At 32.8% G+C, this 20,204-nt stretch overlaps 1 protein-coding gene across 3 annotated transcripts in view; it reads left to right on the top strand.

Annotated features, from left to right (window-relative positions):
• Nucleotides 1-20,204, top strand: part of pigs (GAS2-like protein pickled eggs) — a 455,389-nt gene that overhangs the window by 354,975 nt on the left and 80,210 nt on the right. For all 3 annotated transcript variants that reach the window (XM_075302273.1, XM_075302274.1, XM_075302275.1), the window contains exons 3-4: nucleotides 7,748-7,944; nucleotides 17,694-17,812. In XM_075302273.1, the coding sequence (XP_075158388.1) occupies nucleotides 7,748-7,944; nucleotides 17,694-17,812 (316 nt within the window). The remainder of the gene's footprint in view (nucleotides 1-7,747; nucleotides 7,945-17,693; nucleotides 17,813-20,204) is intronic.

Here is a 20,204-nt window from a genome sequence, read left to right on the forward strand (position 1 = left end):
AAATTTTACTAAAATTGTACCTGCCTTGAACTTCGTACAGCGCTAAAGACATTTTAACCCTTTTTAAATCCAATTTTTTCTTTCAACATATTAAATTTTCTTAAACAACAGAAAAAATTAATTATTTTTAGAAAATGTTCTTCAATTTGACAAAAATTATAAACTTAATTGTAACATGTTGCAATTAGAAAACTATTTTAGTTAAAATTTTGTAAAATAAACCTACATTTTCTTCCATGGTGGGTTCACTTTTTTTGGGTGTAACGAACTTTTTATGGCCCGAATTGGAAGATATAGATGTTTACGATATGTGGTTTCAGCAGAACGGTGCCACATGCCACACAGCTAACGTAACAATGGCTCTTTTGCGAAACAAATTCAATGTTATCTCACGTAATGGCGATGTCAATTGGCCGCCAAGATCATGTGATTTGACACCGTTGGACTTTTTTCTTTGGGGTTATTTGAAAGAAAAGGTGTACGTCGATAAGCCAGCAACAATTCAAGAGCTAAAGGATGAGATAATTCGGCACATTAACGGCATAGAACCTCCATTATGCCTCAGCGTCATCGAAAATTTGGACCATCGGATGAAGGTGTGCCACCGAGGTCGCGGCGCCCATTTGGCCGATATTTTTTTCATACATAATTGAGTAATACCAATATATCATAATAAAATAAAATTACAATAATTTCCTAAATAGTTTGTGTTTTATTCAAAATCAACATCGGCCCTTGAAATTTTAACCACCCTTTACAAATGAAATTTCGACAAAATTTAAAATTCGATATACCAGATCTGATAGGAATAGGAAATAGGAATATAATACCCTTTAGAAGGATAAGTCTTGTATCCGAATGGCAGTTCTTTATTGGCACAATACGTCTCTGGAACACTCTACCACTCCATATACAATGCACCACCAACGCATCATCTTTTAAAAAGAATATTCAAAATTTATTTCACAATTAGAGTATCAAATATTAAAACTTTGCTTCATCAAGAATGCAATGTATTTGAATATTAAAATTAATTTTCTATAATTTTTTTCTATAAATTTTAATTTTTATTTATTTTCTTTTTATTTTCAAAATTTAATTATTATATATATGTTGTGTGTGTAGGTACTCAATAAAATGAAATTAAATCTTGACAAAATTTCCTATAGAAATTAAATTTTAACGATCTTTACTATAGAAATAAAATTTGGAGAAAATTTTCTATAGAAATAAAATTTTGCAAAATAACTTTTGATATGTAATGGAATATAAAGTTTTGTTTTTGTTTGGTAGCTTTTTTTTTGTAAATGTTGGTCCAAATTTTGGTAGATTATTTTTGGCAGTTGTCCCTAACATAATCAAATTCCATACTCCTGTATGAACAATTGGCCATTGCTGGAGGAGTTTTATGTTCCTCATTTGTTTTTCAAATGCCTACCCACAACTGGCTATAATGACTAATGAATATGTCACACAACCATTTTATTAATTGGGAAATGCTGCTGAAGTAAACTTCAGTTGACGGTGGCTCCCACAATTAATTCTCTTACCATGAATGCAATAATAGGCATGTTTTCCATTATTCGTTTTTTTATACCATATGTTACAAAGATGAGAGTGTTTCTCATCTGGTGAATTATTATTGTTCGTATTATTTCTATTATGATGGCGGTAAATTGATTTAAGAAAATTTTTTCATGTCTTCATCTTTATGGAATAATACGCTGTTTATACATGCAAAAACTAATTCTTTCCTCTCAAACGAAACGAAACAAACAATCATCGCTATCCATTTGCTTTTCGCTATGAGGAAGTTTGTCTGGAAGAGAACTATATACTCTTTGCAATAAAAGTTGATTCTTTTCTTTCATAAAGAATAACTCAATTATTTTTTTTTTTAATTTTCTGGCTAATTGCATTTTCTCTCACATTTTTTCGTGTTTAGCGCCTTTTTCTGTAATACAAACTATGTAGAAGAAATTATTCGATTATATAAATTTTTCACATTTTACCTTGCGCCCGGATGAAGAATTGAACCGCGGGCCGGTTTGTAAGCCAAACCACGATCCACTGGGCTACTTAGGTGTTATTGTCATCAACAGATAATGAACAAACAATGCATACCGTCAAGCAGTTATATTAAGAGAACATAATTATGGGCGCCCAGTAGCCGATGTAAAGAAATTGACAGAAACATACTCTTCAGTTGGCCACTTTCTTAAAAATACAACTTTTGGAAACGGAAATAATGCATCAATACCCAGCAAGAAATTTGAAGTTTTTCCTTTTTATTACTTTAGATATACATCCGAAAAGGCTCTGCTTGAGAAGGATTTCATTTTCACTTTCTTTTAGGTTATATATAAACCCAATAAACACAAGCATTGGAGAAATGCTTATATTCAATACGCTTTCAAACATTTTTTCAAAGAATTAGATTAGAATTCAATTTGAGAAAGTGTTGAGAAAATCGCGTTCTCAACAAAAAAACAGACATTACCATCAACAGCAGATTTCAACACGTTAGCAACAATTTCTCAACATATTAGCAACAACTTTTTAAATTAAATTTCATTTTAACGCTTCAAATCTATGGAAAATTTGTTGAAAGCAAGCAATTTGCAAGGCCATTTAAATTAATGTTGAACATGAGATTCACTATCAAATTGATATGGCATTACCTATGAAAAATGCTCATCCTTGTGTTTGTTGGGAAAATTCTTCGTTTTACGCCTTTTCGCAATTAATTTAAATCTTATGAATTTTGTCAGATTTGCTAATACTTTCATTACTTGTATTATATTTGTGGCGTGTACTTCTTTGCATTTGAATTATCCACAATTAACGCAATGCAGTTTAGATGCCTAAAATCCGTGCACATAAAATTTCTTTGTAGCAAGAAATTAAAACACGCCTAATATTGCCGTGTGGTAATATGACTTTTGTTTCTATTGTCCAATGTGGCACACCATAATAAGTGCAACACACATTAATGTCTGAAACGTTTAGTAGACAAATAAAATGACATGGCATTTAATTGGCCCCATTGCATATAAAAGACATTGAAAATAATGTTGCCAAAATAACCCAAAACAAAAAAAAAACTCTACACTAGATCCAAAATTAAAACCAAACCAGCGTTGCATAGGGGGTACGGACATTTTGTGCGAAACTTTTCAATTATTCACAGATATTCGGTGACATAATGCAACGGTATCGACGACGACAACAACAACAACAATGCACAAAAGCAAAACCCTTTTCTTCAACCAACACTAACGGACATTGGCATTGCCAACACTGAGAGAGCTAATGATGGTGGTTTCATTTCTCATTCATGGCTAAACATCTTGGCCCATAAAGAAGCATACTCGAATCGACTTTGCCTATTTGCGACATTATTTTCTTGTTTAATTGTGGGGCTGGTATTGTTTATGCAAACAATAACCAAAAATGTCATCAGTGTTGCCACCCCCTAGCTCTCCGCATTTTCTGTCATCATTATGACAGTTTTTAATACCAAAGTTATCGATTCGTTACAAATTCATATGGACCTTAGAAAGCGCCTTCATCATAATAAAGGAACAATGTTTTTTTTCGAATAAAAAACCGAAATCGTGACAAATGATTTTTATTATGGATTGAATGGGGTTTTTTGTGTTATTTTAATTGAAAAAGAAATATAACGAAAAATTGTGTGGCGAATTATTATCAGAGTTTGTTAACAAGGCAAATCTAATCTGTAACAATTGGAGCATTTAACAACCAATTAACATTGTCTGATAATAGATATCGTTATTTAATATTACATAAATGAATCGCTTTTTGTATTAAATATACTTCACATAGAAAGTGAATTAAAACAAGTATATACGGCCGTAAGTTCGGCCAGGCCGAAGCTTATGTACCCTCCACCATGGATTGCGTAGAAACTTCTACTTAAGACTGTCATCCACAATCGAATTACTTGGGTTGCGGTAACACTTGCCGATGGCAAGGTGTCTTAAAACTTCCTAACACCGTAATATATACCACATAGTCCATACGTGGTATATATTAAACTAAAAAAGGCCGATTGAATACGTATATAATAAAGTTTGACAAAATTTTCTATAGAAATAAAATTTTGACAAAATAAAATGTTGACAACATTTTCTATAGAAGTAAAATTTGTACAAAATTTTCTATAGAAATAACATTTTGACAAAATTTTCTATAGAAATAAAATTTTTACAAAATTTTAAAAAGATTTAAAATTTTGACAACATTCTCTATAGAATTAAAATTTTGACAACATTTTCTATAGAAATAAAATTTTGCCAAAATTTTCTATAGGAATAAAATTTCGACAAAATTTTCTATAGAAATAAAATTTTGACAAATTTCTATAGAAATAAAATTTTGCTAGATTATTTTTGCTCGAGTGGCAAGCATGATTATGAACCGATATGGACCAATTTTTGTGTGATTGGGGATCGCCTATATATAACTATAGACCGATATGGACCAATTTTGGCATGGTTATTTGCGGCCATATATTAACACCACGTTGCAAATTTCAATCGGATCGGATGAATTTTGCTCGTCCAAGTAGCTCCGGAGTTCAAATCTGGGGATCGGTTTATATAGGGGCTATATATAATTATGGACTGATATGGACCAATTTTTGAATGGTTCTTAGAGACTATATACTAATACCATGTTCAAATTTCAGCCGGATCGGATGAAATTTGCTTCTCTTAGAGGATCCGCAAACCAAATCTGGGAATCGGTTTATATGGGGGCTATATATAATTATGGACCGATATGGACCAATTTTTGCATGGTTGTTAGGGACCATATACTAACACCACGTACCAAATTTCAACCGGATCGGAATAATTTTGCTCCTCTAAGAGGTTCCGGAGTTCAAATCTTGAGATCGGTTTATATGGGGGCTATATATAATTATGGACCGATATGGACCAATTTTTGCATGGTTGTTAGAGACCACATTCTAACAACATGTTCCAAATTTCAACCGGATCGGATGAATTTTGCTCCTCCAAGAGGCTCCAGAGGACAAATCTGGGGATCGATTTATATGGGGCTATATATAATTATGGACCGATATGGACCAATTCTTGCATGGTTGTTAGAGACCATATACTAACACCACGTACCAAATTTCAACCGGATCGGATGAATTTTGCTCCTCTGAGAGGCTCCGCAAGCCAAATTTGGGGGTCCGTTTATATGGGGGCTATACGTAAAAGTGGACCGATATAGACCAATTTTTACATGGTTGTTAGAGACCATATACTAACATGTAGCAAATTTCGGCCGGATCGGATGAAATTTGCTTCTCTTAGAGCAATCGCAAGCCAAATTTGGGGGTCCGTTTATATGGGGGCTATACGTAAAAGTGGACCGATATGGCCCATTTGTACCATCCTACCTACATCACAAACAACTACTTGTGCAAAGTTTCAAGTCGATAGCTTGTTTGGTTCGGAAGTTAGCGTGATTTCAACAGACGGACGGACGGACGAACAAGCTCAGATCGACTCAGAATTTCACCACGACCCAGAATATATATACTTTATGGGGTCTTAGAGCAATATTTCGATGTGTTACAAACGGAATGACAAAGTTAATATACCCCCATCCTACACTGAAAAAAAAAGCATACTCGGTTCCAAAGATTTTGTCTTTACTTTAAAAAATTTGGTATTGATTCCGAGCCAAGGAAGCGGAGAATACAAGTAAGGTTACTTTTAAGACACAATTCTCTTTTAAATTTAGGTTTAGTGTACTTGCTTCTAGGAAGCAAATTTTAATTTTTCGCTTTCTAAGCTTTTTTTCTTCATATGCTATCAAAAGGAAGGAGTTAAAAAGGAGTTAACGGCAACTTTGTTTTCCAAATTAGGACCCGACTTCCAGTAGAAATTATGCTATGTTTGAAGTAAAAAACTTCTTTAAAATAAAGTTTTGAAAAACATGTCCTATATTTGAACGATTTTTTGCTTTGTAGTCAAGATGCAAAAAGACAACAAATTTAAAAACAATTTCCTTAAATTTAAAGAATTTTTCTGAATTATTAAAGTCAAGTTGACCTTAGCCTATACATTTTTTCTTTCATGTTAAGATACCCATTTTTAAGTCAAATCACTTAATTATAAGGACAATACGACTTCATTGAAAAGTTTATCGACTTTTGGACAAGGAAAATAACTTTTTTTTAGAGAAATGCGTCTTCTATGCTAAGCAAAATTTGTATTCGTATTTTAAAGACATGAAATCTTTGACCTCACGACAATATTTTTTTCAGTGTATGGTGGAGGGTATAAAAATAATATATGATAATTAAGGCAAAATATCCCATTAGGTTATGGGGATTTTTTTAGAAAATTTCTATAAATCGAATATATTCACATAAACTTTTTCATAATATTAATTCTCAATTAATTATTATTTGAGCTTAATGGACAAAGGAGATTAAGGAACTTGATCAACAGTCATTGAAAAGAAAACGCCAGATACAAATCTATATACTCCTGACTGTGCATGTTTCTGTTCGAAAACTTTTTCATAATATTTTCTCATGCAATTTGTCAACAGAAACTTTAAATAAAATCATAGAGAATGCACATCCATTATATTTAGTAACTTGACTAAACTCAAAAAAAAAGTTTACCTGTGTCCAAAGATTTTAACTTAGTCTTAAGGATTTTGTTATTGATTCCGAACCAAAGATGCGGCTTCTTAGGGACCTAACTGTCTTGTAAAATGTTTACATATTCTACAAACTTTTGGCAAAATAACATTAATGTTTCAAAATTTATTTTTTTTTTTTAATGGAAGGCTAACAGCAAATATATAACAAAATCAAAACAATAAATGAATTTCAGAGATACGATTTTTGTTACAAGTCCTCAAAGTCAGAAACGAATTGGCAGGATTGCAATCTGTCGTTATTTTGGTTCACCGTCATTCAAAGGCACCTCTTGACTCTTAAACTCTGACCATATAATCTCTTCGTGTACCTGGAACGACAGTAAGTCTACCATAAAGCATAAACCTATTTTTTCGCAATGCAGTCATCATGCCAATATTTGCCACAAAAAAGACCTTTTCCAGTATGCTCCGATTATTGGTATTTGTAGAAAAGAAGAATAAATTACTAGTTCCAAGATAAAATGTCTTTGATTCACATCCGAAAGTCATCAAACTCGTATGGCGCCAATGATGAATTCCCAACAATTCAGCAACCAATCAAGTATGCCACCGTGGGGTGTAAGTTTGTGCATCAATAAAAAACACGCATTTTTGTGTTGTAACCCAGTTAATGGAATGGTAACAAAATAATTTCTCGCCAAATATGTTTAATTTAATTATGCTATACCCTCAAAATGTCGCAAGTTTTTGTTTTTTTGTGATCTCCCAGGCAAGCAGAAGTGCAGCGACACCCATTGCGGTCACATTGGACGACATTTCCTATTGCATTTCGAGTAGTTTGTATTTTGCAGTGATTCTAATGAGAATTTTGGGTGGCGGCTGCATATCATTTCGCTTGAATGTTTTGCGTAAAAATAATAGCCGGCGGTGGCGTTTCGTGATCTTTCTTTTTAAGATTCCTTGAATTGTTTGAGGGTATTAAATCCAAATATACATTGTCATGTATTTGTTTTTCGTTCTTATTTTTGTTTTGCATATTTGTTTCTCAAATGTATGGTTTTTTATTTTGTGTCTTTTTTTGTTCTTACAGCATGCCAACTATGTACGCCAAGCTGCTGAGGAATATTTGGCCCGACGTCAGGCACGCAACAAATCAATGACTCGGTCTATAACTTCAGGCTCGGCAGGGCCAATTTTGGCCATGGGCAATGTTCACTATTTGATTGGAGCAAAAAGCGGTACATTCTTTGCCCGCGATAATGTTTCAAATTTCATAACATGGTGCAGGTGAGTATACCAATGTAGTAAACTAAGTAGAATAGGAAAATCGTCAATAGTCAAAAAACAAATTTTTTTTTAGCTCAAGTATCTCATTCAAATTTTACTTATTTTAATTTTCGTTTAATCAATGATATTTGTATTAAGACCTATTTAAATAAAATAATAAATAATCACTTTCAATTATTATTTTTCAATTAAAAATATGTCAACATTTTATATAAAAACTGATAGAAAAGGGTTTAGGTACACTCAAAAAAAAAATGACTGGTATTGATTCCCAGTCAAAGATGCAGCTTATTTAGAGTAAATACATTTTTACATGCATCTATCTGGCTTTAAATCTTTTTACATACATCTATCTGGCTTTAAATCTCATTTATCAAATTTTCATTTTCTTTTCGCTGTATGTTACGTACAAACAAATACCAGTTTAAAAATCCAAATTATAACGGATACTTCAAAGTAAACAATGTTTCCTTAATTCCAAAAAAACATTGAGCCAAAGGCACAAACTCCTCAAAATAATTCTTAGTCTATATTCGAAATTTTTTATCTTAAATTTAAAGATTTTAATATTTTTTAACTCTAGTATTACAATCAAATTTTGCTTAGCTTAGTTTAATAATTTATATAAAAAAAAAACTAAAAAGGGTTCATATACACTCAAAAAAGTTGTCTGGGATACAAAGATTTTGACCTTCTCTTAAGGAATTTTGTATTGATTCTGAGCCATAGATGCTGCTTCTTTAAAATAAAGACATTTTTAGCTACCTATCTGATTTTAAGGACAAGAAGTCTATAAATATACGACGGTAAGTTTTTTCAGTGTAGATTAAATTAAATCATAGGACGACAATTCATAACCTAATTCCAACGTGGTGAACCGGAAGAAGTGACCAGATGCGTTATCACAGTGAAAGATAATTCGTCATATTGCAAGTACTTGATTGGTATCTAATAACTCCTAGAATACGGTGGTCATCAACTTTCAGACCAATTAGGCAAACAGATGAAGATCTGTTCCGGAACTCATTCGCCAGTTAGAGTCCACTGTATAGACTTTTCCTAGATGTTGGGTGAATACCAGTGGATCCATGATTCGTCGATTTCGCGAAGCGACCAACGGATATCGTTCAAATGTCTCAAACGGAAATGTTTGCATAATTCTACTTGTTGTTCGGAGTGAGCAAATGCGGAACTGTCGCTCAGCCAGATCAGAATTTCGATATTTTATAATTCCAGCCATCTCAGCTATTTCTACCACTTTCAAACGGGGGTCTGCCAACAAGAGATTGGAGTTCTGCTGCATTATTCTAATCAAAGAACCAAACTTCCTAAACTTTAGTGATGGAAGTCAAACAGTTCATTGATTTGATACAAATCACCGACAGGTTTTGCTCTTTTTCCATTTTTTGCGAAAACGCGGACTCTCTCACACTTCTACATTCGATAAAAACCTTAAATACGATAGTGAATTGCTCCTTCGTTACTTTTGCATCAGACAACGAAACTTTGTAATGACCCGTCAGTCTTTGATACCAAGAATTACATTAAACCAATAATCCGACATGAACTTATTACGACAAAAGATTTCAAAATTCAAACTTGTCATCTCATCCGCAATAGCGATTAATACTAGAATTATTTTCACTGTCTTTTCAAATGTTTTCATTAAATTGTCGATACAAATCGATTGAATTTAGTTAATAGTGGCATTTCCATGTCAATCGATTGATTAAAGTTCCTCTAAATTAGATCAAAGTAGACCGAACACAATGAGATAGACATCGACACACCCATTGGCGTTTTTGCAATCTTCGCAAATTGCATTGTTTTTGTAGAAGTGTAGCAGTGGCGAATAGTTGTTGAGTTTAATCAATGATCATTACGTAGCATGTATATTTAGATAATCTAATTTAATTAAATTAAATTAACTCAGTATATTTTTGAACAGACCTAATGGGGCATATTAAATTTATCATCAGTCAATTTAAACTCAATTTCCATAATACTTTATTCTGAAATGAGGTAAAACCAAATTAACCAAAATTAGGAAAGGGGATTGTTTTTTAATTTCTCGCAACTTCGCTTAAATAACAACTGCTACATTAGATATTTGAACGAATTAAACTACCTAAGGACTAGGTTCTAGTCTACTGAAGTTTACTATCTGGAAACCACTACAAGTTGTCTGTCCACACTGAAAAAAGCTTGCCCGGTTCCAAAGATTTTGTCTTTACGCTAATGATTTTGGTATTGATTCCGAGCCAAAGAAGCGGAGATTTAAAGTACGGAAGCATTTAAGAAACAATTCTTTTTATACCCTAAACCACATAGTGGTCATAGTATAATAACTTTGATCTGCCAAAATATGTGCCTACCAGAAATATTGATTTTAGACCCCATAAAATATATACCGTTCGACTCAGAAACGCCTCCTGAGTCGATCTAGCGCTTGGTGCCTGTCCGTCTGTCCATGTTTTTGTTGTTCATAGGATTCCGGTCGCAATTATTAACCGATTTTAATGAAATTTGGTACAGGGTGATTTTTCTTTGGGCACAAGGACGAACGCTATTGAATTTGGAAGAAATCAGATCGTCACTAAATACTAGATACTAGAAGTCAAATTTGAAATCATTCACTTTTTTCCGCTTTTTTCATCATGTGCTATCAGAGACCTTTAAAAACTTCTTAACAACTTAACTTTTCAACTTTCGACTTCAAGTAGTCAAGTCAAAATAATTTTGAGGAATTTATCTGTATTATTAACGTCAAGTTGACCTTTGTCAAACAAAATTTTCTTTAAGTCGAATCACCTAACTATAAGGACAAAACGACTTCATTGAAAAGTTTATCGACTTTTGTACAGTGAAAAAAATATTGACCTAATATGGAAGATTATGCAACTTTAATTTTAGGAATCGAAATTTACCCAAAGTTAAGGACAAAATTCTTTAAAATAATGATATTTTAATTAAATGAAAGTTTATAATCCTTGCTTCAAAAATTTTTTTCATTAAATCTTGAAATTTTCCGTCTCTCTTCTGAAGTTGTAGATCTTTGAAGTATGGCAAATTTTCCTTAAAATAAAGAAAAACATTTTTAATTTAAAGAAATCGTCTTTTACTCAACTGACATATTGCATTTTTAAATTTAAGATAAAATCGCTTCAAACATAGACTAAGACTTATTTTAAGGATTTGCATCTTTGGTTTAAAGTTTTTTTAACATTAAGAAAACTGTTTTTACTTTGAAGTACCCGTCATAATTTGGGGTTTAAATTGGAATTTGTTTGTACATAAATACCTTTATTAATATATCGCAAAAAGAGGATAAAAATTCGATGAATGAGAAGTGTATCTAATTTTAATTTTATTTATCCTAGATTTAAAGCCAGGGAGGTCCGTCAGAGATGTCGTTATTTTAAAGAAGCCGCATCTTTGGCTCGGAATCAATACCTAAATCCTTAAGGGTAGGTCAAAATCTTTGGATCCAAGTAAACTATTTTTTGAGTGTACAATCAAAAAACTTTATATCAGAGAAATACATCTTCTATGCAAAGCAAAACACGCATTCGTATTTTAAGGCCTCACGACAACATTTTTTCAGTTCACCAGGAAATAAAGTTAATTTAAAGAATGGTTTACTAAACTGTATTACAAAAAATAAGTAAATATTTTTCGACAAATTTATTAGTCAAAATTATTTTTTTCACTTGTTGAAGAAATTTCGTATTTTGAAAAAAAAAATGGAAATTGCACAATGTATATGGCGCCATACAAAGTTCATGATGGATACATTTTTGGTAAAATTTACAAATTTTAGGAAATTCTGAACTAATTTGTGGGAAATGGAATTATCTCCAGTTCATTGTTAAGGGGCCACCTTTTTACAGCTGAGTGCGTTTGCACTAACGCCATAAAATCTTAGATACCGGGTACACTAAAAAAAACAATGACGCTACCATGAAAGAAAATTTTGGAAAATTTTATAAAAATTTGGTTAATTTTAGAAATTTTAACTAAACTACAGTGGCACACATAAGTATTGACACACCAAATAATTTTGATAAAAACCACACTTTAAAAGTGATATGAAGCTAAGTTATTTTAAATTAAAACATTTAAAATAGATCATTTTTTATTTTAGAAAATTTTTCGTTCTTTAATTATTTAAATTATAAAAAATTTTGTTTGATAATGGCATCAAGCAGTCTAGACAATGAATGGACTAATTTTTTGTTTTATTTGTACCTATGTACCCCATTGTAGCCCATTCTTCCATCAACATTAATAATAGTGCCTTGAATACTGCGAACAAATATATGGTCAGGCGGACGGACACCAAGTGCTAAACCGACTCAGGAAGAAGTTGTGAGTCGATCGGTACATATCCTATGGAGCTTAAAATCAATATTTCTGGTAGACACATTTTTTCGCAGATACCCTGACCACTATGTGGTTTAGGGTGCTGTGCCAATACTTATGGGTGGCATTGTATATAACAAACGCAGATGTCACACTAATTTCACAAAAATGAGAAAATATTCGACAAATTCAAGAAAAGTTATAGACATAATTATTTTTTATTCACTTGTAAAAGAAAATTTCGTAGTGTGAAGGCAAAAAGATAGTGTTCAAAATTGCAAAAATATTTTTAGTGCTATACGAAGTTCAAGATGGGCGCATTATTGGTAAAAATTTACAAATTTTAAGAAATTCTAACCTATTTTTCGGGGGACACGAATTCAGTAAATATTTATGCTTCATTTGTACACAATTTTCCACCTTCTTTAGTTAATTTAACGTACGCAAAAAGTTAAGAAATCTTTCCAATGTAGGGATCATGTTTTGTTGAGTGTACACCATAAAAAAAGTAAACTTATAGTAAAAATGAACTACCTCGCACGAAAATTGAACCAAATTGTACTCCCCATTTTAAGATTTCCACAAATCATTGTTAAAACCAGTAAAACTGAATATCCGGTTGTACTTTTTAACTGCAGTTCATGAAATTACATCCTCCCATAGAAGAAAAAAATAACTAAATGTAAAATAGTTCATTCTTACTTTTTCCGAACGGCGTTCCACATTGTAGTGAAACCACTTAGAGAAGCTTTGAAACCCTCAGAAATGTCACCAGCATTACTAAGGTGGGATAATCCATCGCTGAAAAACTTTTTGGTGTTCGGTCGAAGCAGAAATCGAACCTTGTGTATGCAAGGCGGGCATGCTAACCATTGCACCACGGTGGCTCCCCTAGTGTTAGTTTAATTACGTTTTTTTTGTCTGTGTATAGGGAAGTTTTCAAGCCTAAAATACGCATTATTTGTTTTGTCAGAATTTGGCATTAAATAAAAATACTCTGCATGCAAAATGTAATTCTCAGCATGTAATTATTGCTATCCAATAAAAATTGCAATTACATTTATGTGTTGTCTTATTATAAATAATATTTCCGGTTTTAGTTTTTTTTTTTTTTTTTGACCAGATTAAAAGATTCTTTATTACCACAAATTTTTACTTTCAATTACGCTAATTTGGCAAAGCGCATTATTTTCTACGCCAAGCTAAGGAAAAGTGAAATGTTACAATCGGCAAACATTCCCGCCGATCATTGCACTTTCAACTAGAATTTAACAAATAGAAATTCTTGGCAATAGAACTCAAAAGCTAGACAGTAGCAGCCGAAGCAAAAAAAGAAACAAAAAAAGAAAGCAGAACGAAATAAAGAAACAGAACTGAAACATTTAGTCAAACTAAGAAGCTATTCAGCCATATGAAATAGCAAAAGGAAGCCTACAGCGGCATCAGTAGCTGCCTAAGGTAAGCACAGAAGAATTAAGATTCATGCTGCTGCTACTGTTTCTGCCGTTTCTAATGATATTCGTTAAAAACAGAAAATTTCAATTAAATTTAGATCAACAAAATTAAACCGTATCCGCGTAAAATTCATTCACGGCAAATTAATGTTAAATAATAAACGCATCACGCACGCATCATGCCACAGCACTACCAAAAACTCTTTGATGTAAGCCTGAACTAATAATGAGTCAATGAATGCATGGATGCCTCAAAATAACCAAACAGACAGATGGACAGACAGGCAGACCAATAAGAAGTTTCAGACCACCGAAGATCCAGAAGCAAAGATGCAGACATCAGTAGCCATCCAGCGGTATAAATTGAGATAATTTATGATTTATGGCTTACGGCATTCAATAGGTCTATTACAAATAATAACTTATATTAGGAATTGTCTGTCACTCTTTGAATAATTCTGATAGGTTTAGGTTTCATTTCGGCTGTACCCAGCAAAAAAATTGTTGTTCCACAAGTTGTTCCACAAACATTTCATTTAAAGCGCATCCCAGAATCCCCCATCAAGTTTTGTCCACTTCCTATGCAGTTCTTTTGGACAAGTCCGCAAACCTTTTTTTTAAAGTGCATCCTGGAATCCCCCATCAAGTTTTTTCCACTTCCGATGCAGTTCTTTTGGACAAGTCCCCAAACATTTCTTTTAAACCGCATCCCGGGATCCCTTATCGATTTTTTTCCACGTCGGATACAGTCCTTTGGGACAAGTATTAGAAAGTACACAATTAGGCTATGTTAGGAGAAAATTTAAGTTTTGGACAATTAAATTTCCCTAAAAAGAATAAAAAATAAAAAAGCAAAAAAAATAAAAAAATTCATCCCAGCTGGGATGTGAACCTGTGCCGTTTGACTTTTTCACATCCATGGAAGTTGTTTTGCGAAGGTTTCTCAAATTACGATAATTTTAAATTTTTTGTTGATTTTTAATGGAAAAAATATATTTATACAAAAATATATGCCGAAAAAAAAACGATGTATAACACAAAAAATTTTTTTTTTAAAAAATATTTAATATAAAAATTTCTGCTGGTGAGATTTGACCAGCGTTCTTTATTTTTTCATTCATAATAAAATATAATAAAGAACATCTCAGGAAGTAGTTAGAATGTCATGCCGTGGTGTCATATTAGGTTCATGTCACAAACATTTGAATAGACATTTTGATGCATCGTGTTCATCAGAATTTGTGGTTGAGTGTGCTAAGGCGTTCTGTTATGGTGCCAACAGACCCAGGTTCAACCCCCGGTGGAAGCGAAGAATTTTTTCAATTTATAAAAATTAGATAATAATAAAATAAAAATTTAATAAAAAATAATGATAAAAATTTAAAGTGAAATTGGAAAAAAAATTTTTGTTATTTATTTATTTTTTTAATTTCTTCATCCAAATGAACTTCCAAGGCACAACTTCTAAAGCAATGCAAAGGATCCAAACATGGAGTAATTCCATCCTATGACAAGCCCATGTAAAATTCATTTGAGATGATCCATGTTTACACTACTTCCGGATCACAAATTGGGGATCCAAACTACTTTTTTGGAAGCTCTTTTTTTGCTGGGTAGTAATTCCATTAGGTCCATGGTTAAATTCTATTCTAGGAAATCACTGGTTAATCGCGTGTCTTTCGAAATTAAACAGAAACTTTTAAATAAATTTCAATTTGTGCATTTCAAGACATATTGTGAATCAAGGATGCTGTATCCTTAAAATAAATGGGGAATCAGCCCGCAATGAAACATATGTCTAGTTAGGCCTAATAACTTCAAGTCCAATAAACTCTTATTAAAAAAAATTGTAAACCTATGTAAAGGCGTAAATATTTAACTGAAAGACAAATACTTCAAAGACCAGTATCCTAAAATTATTGTAATAAAGCGAGAATAAAGGATGACGATTTTTTTTTAATTTGAGAATAGTTGATATTTTCCTAAAATGGGTGAAGTTTATTTAAATTTCATTCCTAAGTTTCTGAAATGAGTAAATTTTCCTAAAAATGTCTCTTGAACTTAGTACAGTGCTAAAGACATTTTAAAATTTTTTAATTCCAATTTTTTTCTTAAAAATATGAAAAACAAACTAAAAAAAACCTACATTTTCTTTTACGGTGGATTCACTTTTTTCTGGTAGTAGTTTTAATAGCCCTTTTTAATAAGCAAATATTTGTGTAGTTTTAAAACATTAAATAAAAATATAAGGTCAATATTTTTATTTGTTTTAAAACTAAGGAATATGCACCCTAAATTTTAGCGCACGCACCATTAAATACAAGTTTCATTAAAATAAAAAAATTTAATAAAAAGAAAATTTAAAATTTCTGTTTGATTAAATTTAGATAAATGTCTACACCATACAAAATTTAAGAAATTCTGAACTATTTTGCCGGAAACACAATGTTTTTAGTTAATTTAACTATCGTACACAAAAAATTATTAAAGCCAAGGAAACTTTCTCCAAACATAATAAATTGGTTCATTTTTTAGTATATAAATAATGGAATTTTTTTTTACTTTTCCACGTTCAAGTCATATGGGGAAAGTATCTCCCAGAACATTACCAAGAGCTAAATTGTAAGCACGGGCGAGACATGAGCAGAGAATGAAGCCGACCCATTTTTCTCGACAGAGGTTGACACTAATTTATTGCCCCTGGCGGCGGCGGCTTGACGGCTAAGCCCATATAAAATTGTCTAGTCGGCGGCGCACAATTATCCATTATAAAATCAATTTGAAGTTTTACGAATTGTAATGAGATCAAATTTACATTTCATTCAAATTTTCACAGCTAAATTTTTGTAAAACTATTGCAGAATTTTGGTACTGCAGGTGGAAAGTTCATAATGTTGGCAAAAATATAACAATTGTTAATAAATTTCTCTGATTAAATGAATATTTTTCATTAATTGTCGGCTAAATTTGAGTCGAGGTGAATCGACATATTCGGCGACGGCGTCGACTTCCAAAAACTGGTCGGCGGCACGACTCGGCGGCTTCATTCTCTGGACATGAGCATCCAGTGAAGTTTGCGAAAATTGAACAACAAATCTATTTGATAGGTGGTCGTACTCATGAAAACCTGCATTGATAAATCATTATTCTCAAGCATGAGGTAAATGCTTTTGGTAAGCAGTATTTGACATGAACTACTTACCCAAGGTTTGCTGGGTTTGTTCACAAATAACGTGCTTTCTTAAAATGAAACGATAACTTCTTGGAGTCTGCAAATTGAGGCCTTATCGAATACCCAACAACGAACTATTTATGCCACTGGGCAGGCAAAGTCAAATACAGACATCAAACCATGGCAGCACTCCCTTTCATTCCGCAGTAAAAGTAAAAATTCTTCACAAATGTCTTGCACATCGTTTTGAAATTGAACACCTTCAATTGAAGCAAAAGAAGCAAAGAAACCAATTCAATTTCCAAATCTTTTGATGGATAAACACAAAATCTCACAAGATCTCCATTCATTGAAATCTTCGATAACAAAACATTTTCTGATTGTTTTCACGTTGTTTTTTGTTTTTTCTTTTTTTTTTCTTTATTTACCTAACGGCCGGTTTCATGTAGCTCCGTTAGGCTTTAACTGCCAGTTAACAGAAAGTAAATTGCAAATATTTTCTCTCCGGTTAACTTTAACTGAAAAATTTTCGTCAGTTAAGTTCCTAACTGGCCTATTGCATATAAAGACAAGATGACAGCTTCGTCTATAATACGGTTTAAAAGTTGGTTAGTTAACGGAACACTAACGGAGCTTTATGAAAATGGGGGTAAAAGAGACTTTTGATTGATTTGTTGATAATAATTTTAGTATTTCTCTATGGTTACCAAAACTTGTTAATCTTTTCATTGCTGTTGCTTTGTTTCTTCTTGTAATTACAGAAAAAGCCTTAAAATTATAGAGTGCCTCCTATTCGAAACAGACGACCTCATTATGAGAAAAAACGAGAAACATGTAATTTTATGCCTTTTAGAAGTTGCCCGTAGAGGAGCGAAATTTGGTAAGTAGCAAATAGCATTCATTCATATATAAATCCCCCCCAATTACTTGGAGTAAAATACAGTGTGGCGAAATTAAGTAATAAATTTTATTAGTCAATTACAAAACGAACTTTTATTTCGTCGTAACAATACTCAAAACAAATATCATTTATACTTATTTCAAGGTTAAACAGCATATTTTGCAATGCTCTAGAATATCTCGATAAGGACAAAAACTTCTTGCGTAGATAAGTTTGTTTAGACATTACATTGATATTATTAACCTATTGGAAAGAACATGCCAGATACCACTCTAACAGGTTGGCTGATAAGTCCCCGGTCTGACACATAGATGGCATCGCTAGTATTAAATGCATATTATTTTTATATAATACCAACCTTCAAATGATTCGTGTCAAAATTTGACGTCTGTAAGTCAATTAGTTTGTGAGATAGAGCGTCTTTTGTGAAGCAACTTTGGTTATTGTGGAAAAAATGGAAAAAAGGAATTTCGTGTTTTGATAAAATACTGTTTTCTGAAGGGAAAAAATATACTTATTTCAAGGTTAAAACAGCATATTTTGCAATGCTCTAGAATATCTCGATAAGGGCAAAAACTTCTTGCGTAGATAAGTTTGTTTAGACATTACATTGATATTATTAACCTATTGGAAAGAATATGCCAGATACCACTCTACACACAAGCTTGGCTATACTTTCCATCGCAAGCCAAAGCGATTTTCCATAGGCATCAGTATAAAATTAGAGGGGGAGATGATTAATGTGGGTCTTTTATCCTAATTTCCTTTCGGGAAATGCATACTCCAATTATATGAAAAATCCGTTTAAGTTCAATCCTCTGTGATCGTAGCCATAAGGATATACTACTGTGATATTTTAATTTAATTTTGTAATTATTTTAAATATTTCGTGATGTTCCTGTGCCGTCGATTTATTTTCAATTTAAAAAATTAATCAAAAATATGACAAATGACTAAATGTACTTATGGTAAGCTATATAGATATAATTGTGTGTGTTTCTCTTTATATTATGTTTGCCATATTTCAATAAAAATTCATCCCAGAATAGATTGGAAATCACCAACGAAATTTAGAACCAAGAATAATCATAATCGTACAAATGTTTTATGTGGAAAGCGCAAGTGCCGCCGATGGTAATGGTGGAGACCGCCCTAACGGCCGGTGGTTGCTCCCCGCCTGTATTCATCGACAGTGAGGTCAAATTAAATTTCAACTATTATCGGGAAAATGCCCTAAAGACATTACTGAAGCCCCCGGCAAGCAAACATTTCTACCACAGGCCATGGATATTCCAACAGGAATCAACACCATCGCACTTTAGGTTAGGTTAGGTGGCAGCCCGATGTATCAGGCTCACTTAGAGTATTCAGTCCATTGTGATACCACATTGGTTAACTTCTCTCTTATCACTGAGTGCTGCCCGATTCCATGTTAAGCTCAATGACAAGGAACCTCCTTTTTATAGCCGATTCCGAACGGCGTTCCACATTGCAGTGAAACCACTTAGAGAAGTTTTGAGAACCTCAGCATTACTGAGGTGGGATAATCCACCGCTGAAAAACTTTTTGGTGTTCGGTCGAAGCAGGAATCGAACCCACGACCTTGTGTATGCAAGGCGGACATGCTAACCATTGCACCACGGTGGCTCCCGCACTTAGACGTGTCAATCAAGAATGGCTTAAAAGACGGTTCGTCTTTCACAATGGTCTCCAAAATTTCCATAACTCAATCGGTTGGACTTTCAACGTCTAAAGCATTTTGTAAGTAAGGTTAGCACTAAAAAGTACCAAAGTGTCGATTATCTCAAGACGGCGCTTCGCCGATATTGGGTAAAAATACAGCAGAGCCATTTTTGTGTAGCCCGCAGGCTTTGTCGGTCGTGCCGAAGGTAGCCAATTCCAAGAAATCTGAAGCGATTTAACCCTCTAATGGTCCAATTTTTTTGCCAGCTGATTAAATTTTCAATGTTAAAGACACGAAAGCAAGAAAACTAAACAAGAAAAATGTACACGGTAAAATTCAGTGCATGCTTCAGTACATGCCTCTTGAACAGTTTTAACTAAGTTTTCTTTTTATTTTACCCATTTTTGTTGTCTTAAGGTGTGTTTTACTAAAAGCTTCTTTATTAAATGAAGACCGCCTAAAGGCGGGCTTGGGCATTAGAGGGTTAAAAATTTCAAGTTATTTTGACTTATTTAGTTTTGAATAATAAAATTTAAAATAATTTAAAATAAAATAAAAAAAAATATAGCGCCTTACTTTGTTGCATTACATATCGGCCACCCTATATATGAATTATATAAGCTAATTCTTTGGTGGGCACTTGAGATTCGGTATGATCGAATTTTTAGCCGAATATACTATTTACCC

The sequence above is a fragment of the Haematobia irritans genome, chromosome 3 (assembly GCF_050003625.1).
Source record: "Haematobia irritans isolate KBUSLIRL chromosome 3, ASM5000362v1, whole genome shotgun sequence".
NCBI lineage: Eukaryota > Metazoa > Arthropoda > Insecta > Diptera > Muscidae > Haematobia > Haematobia irritans.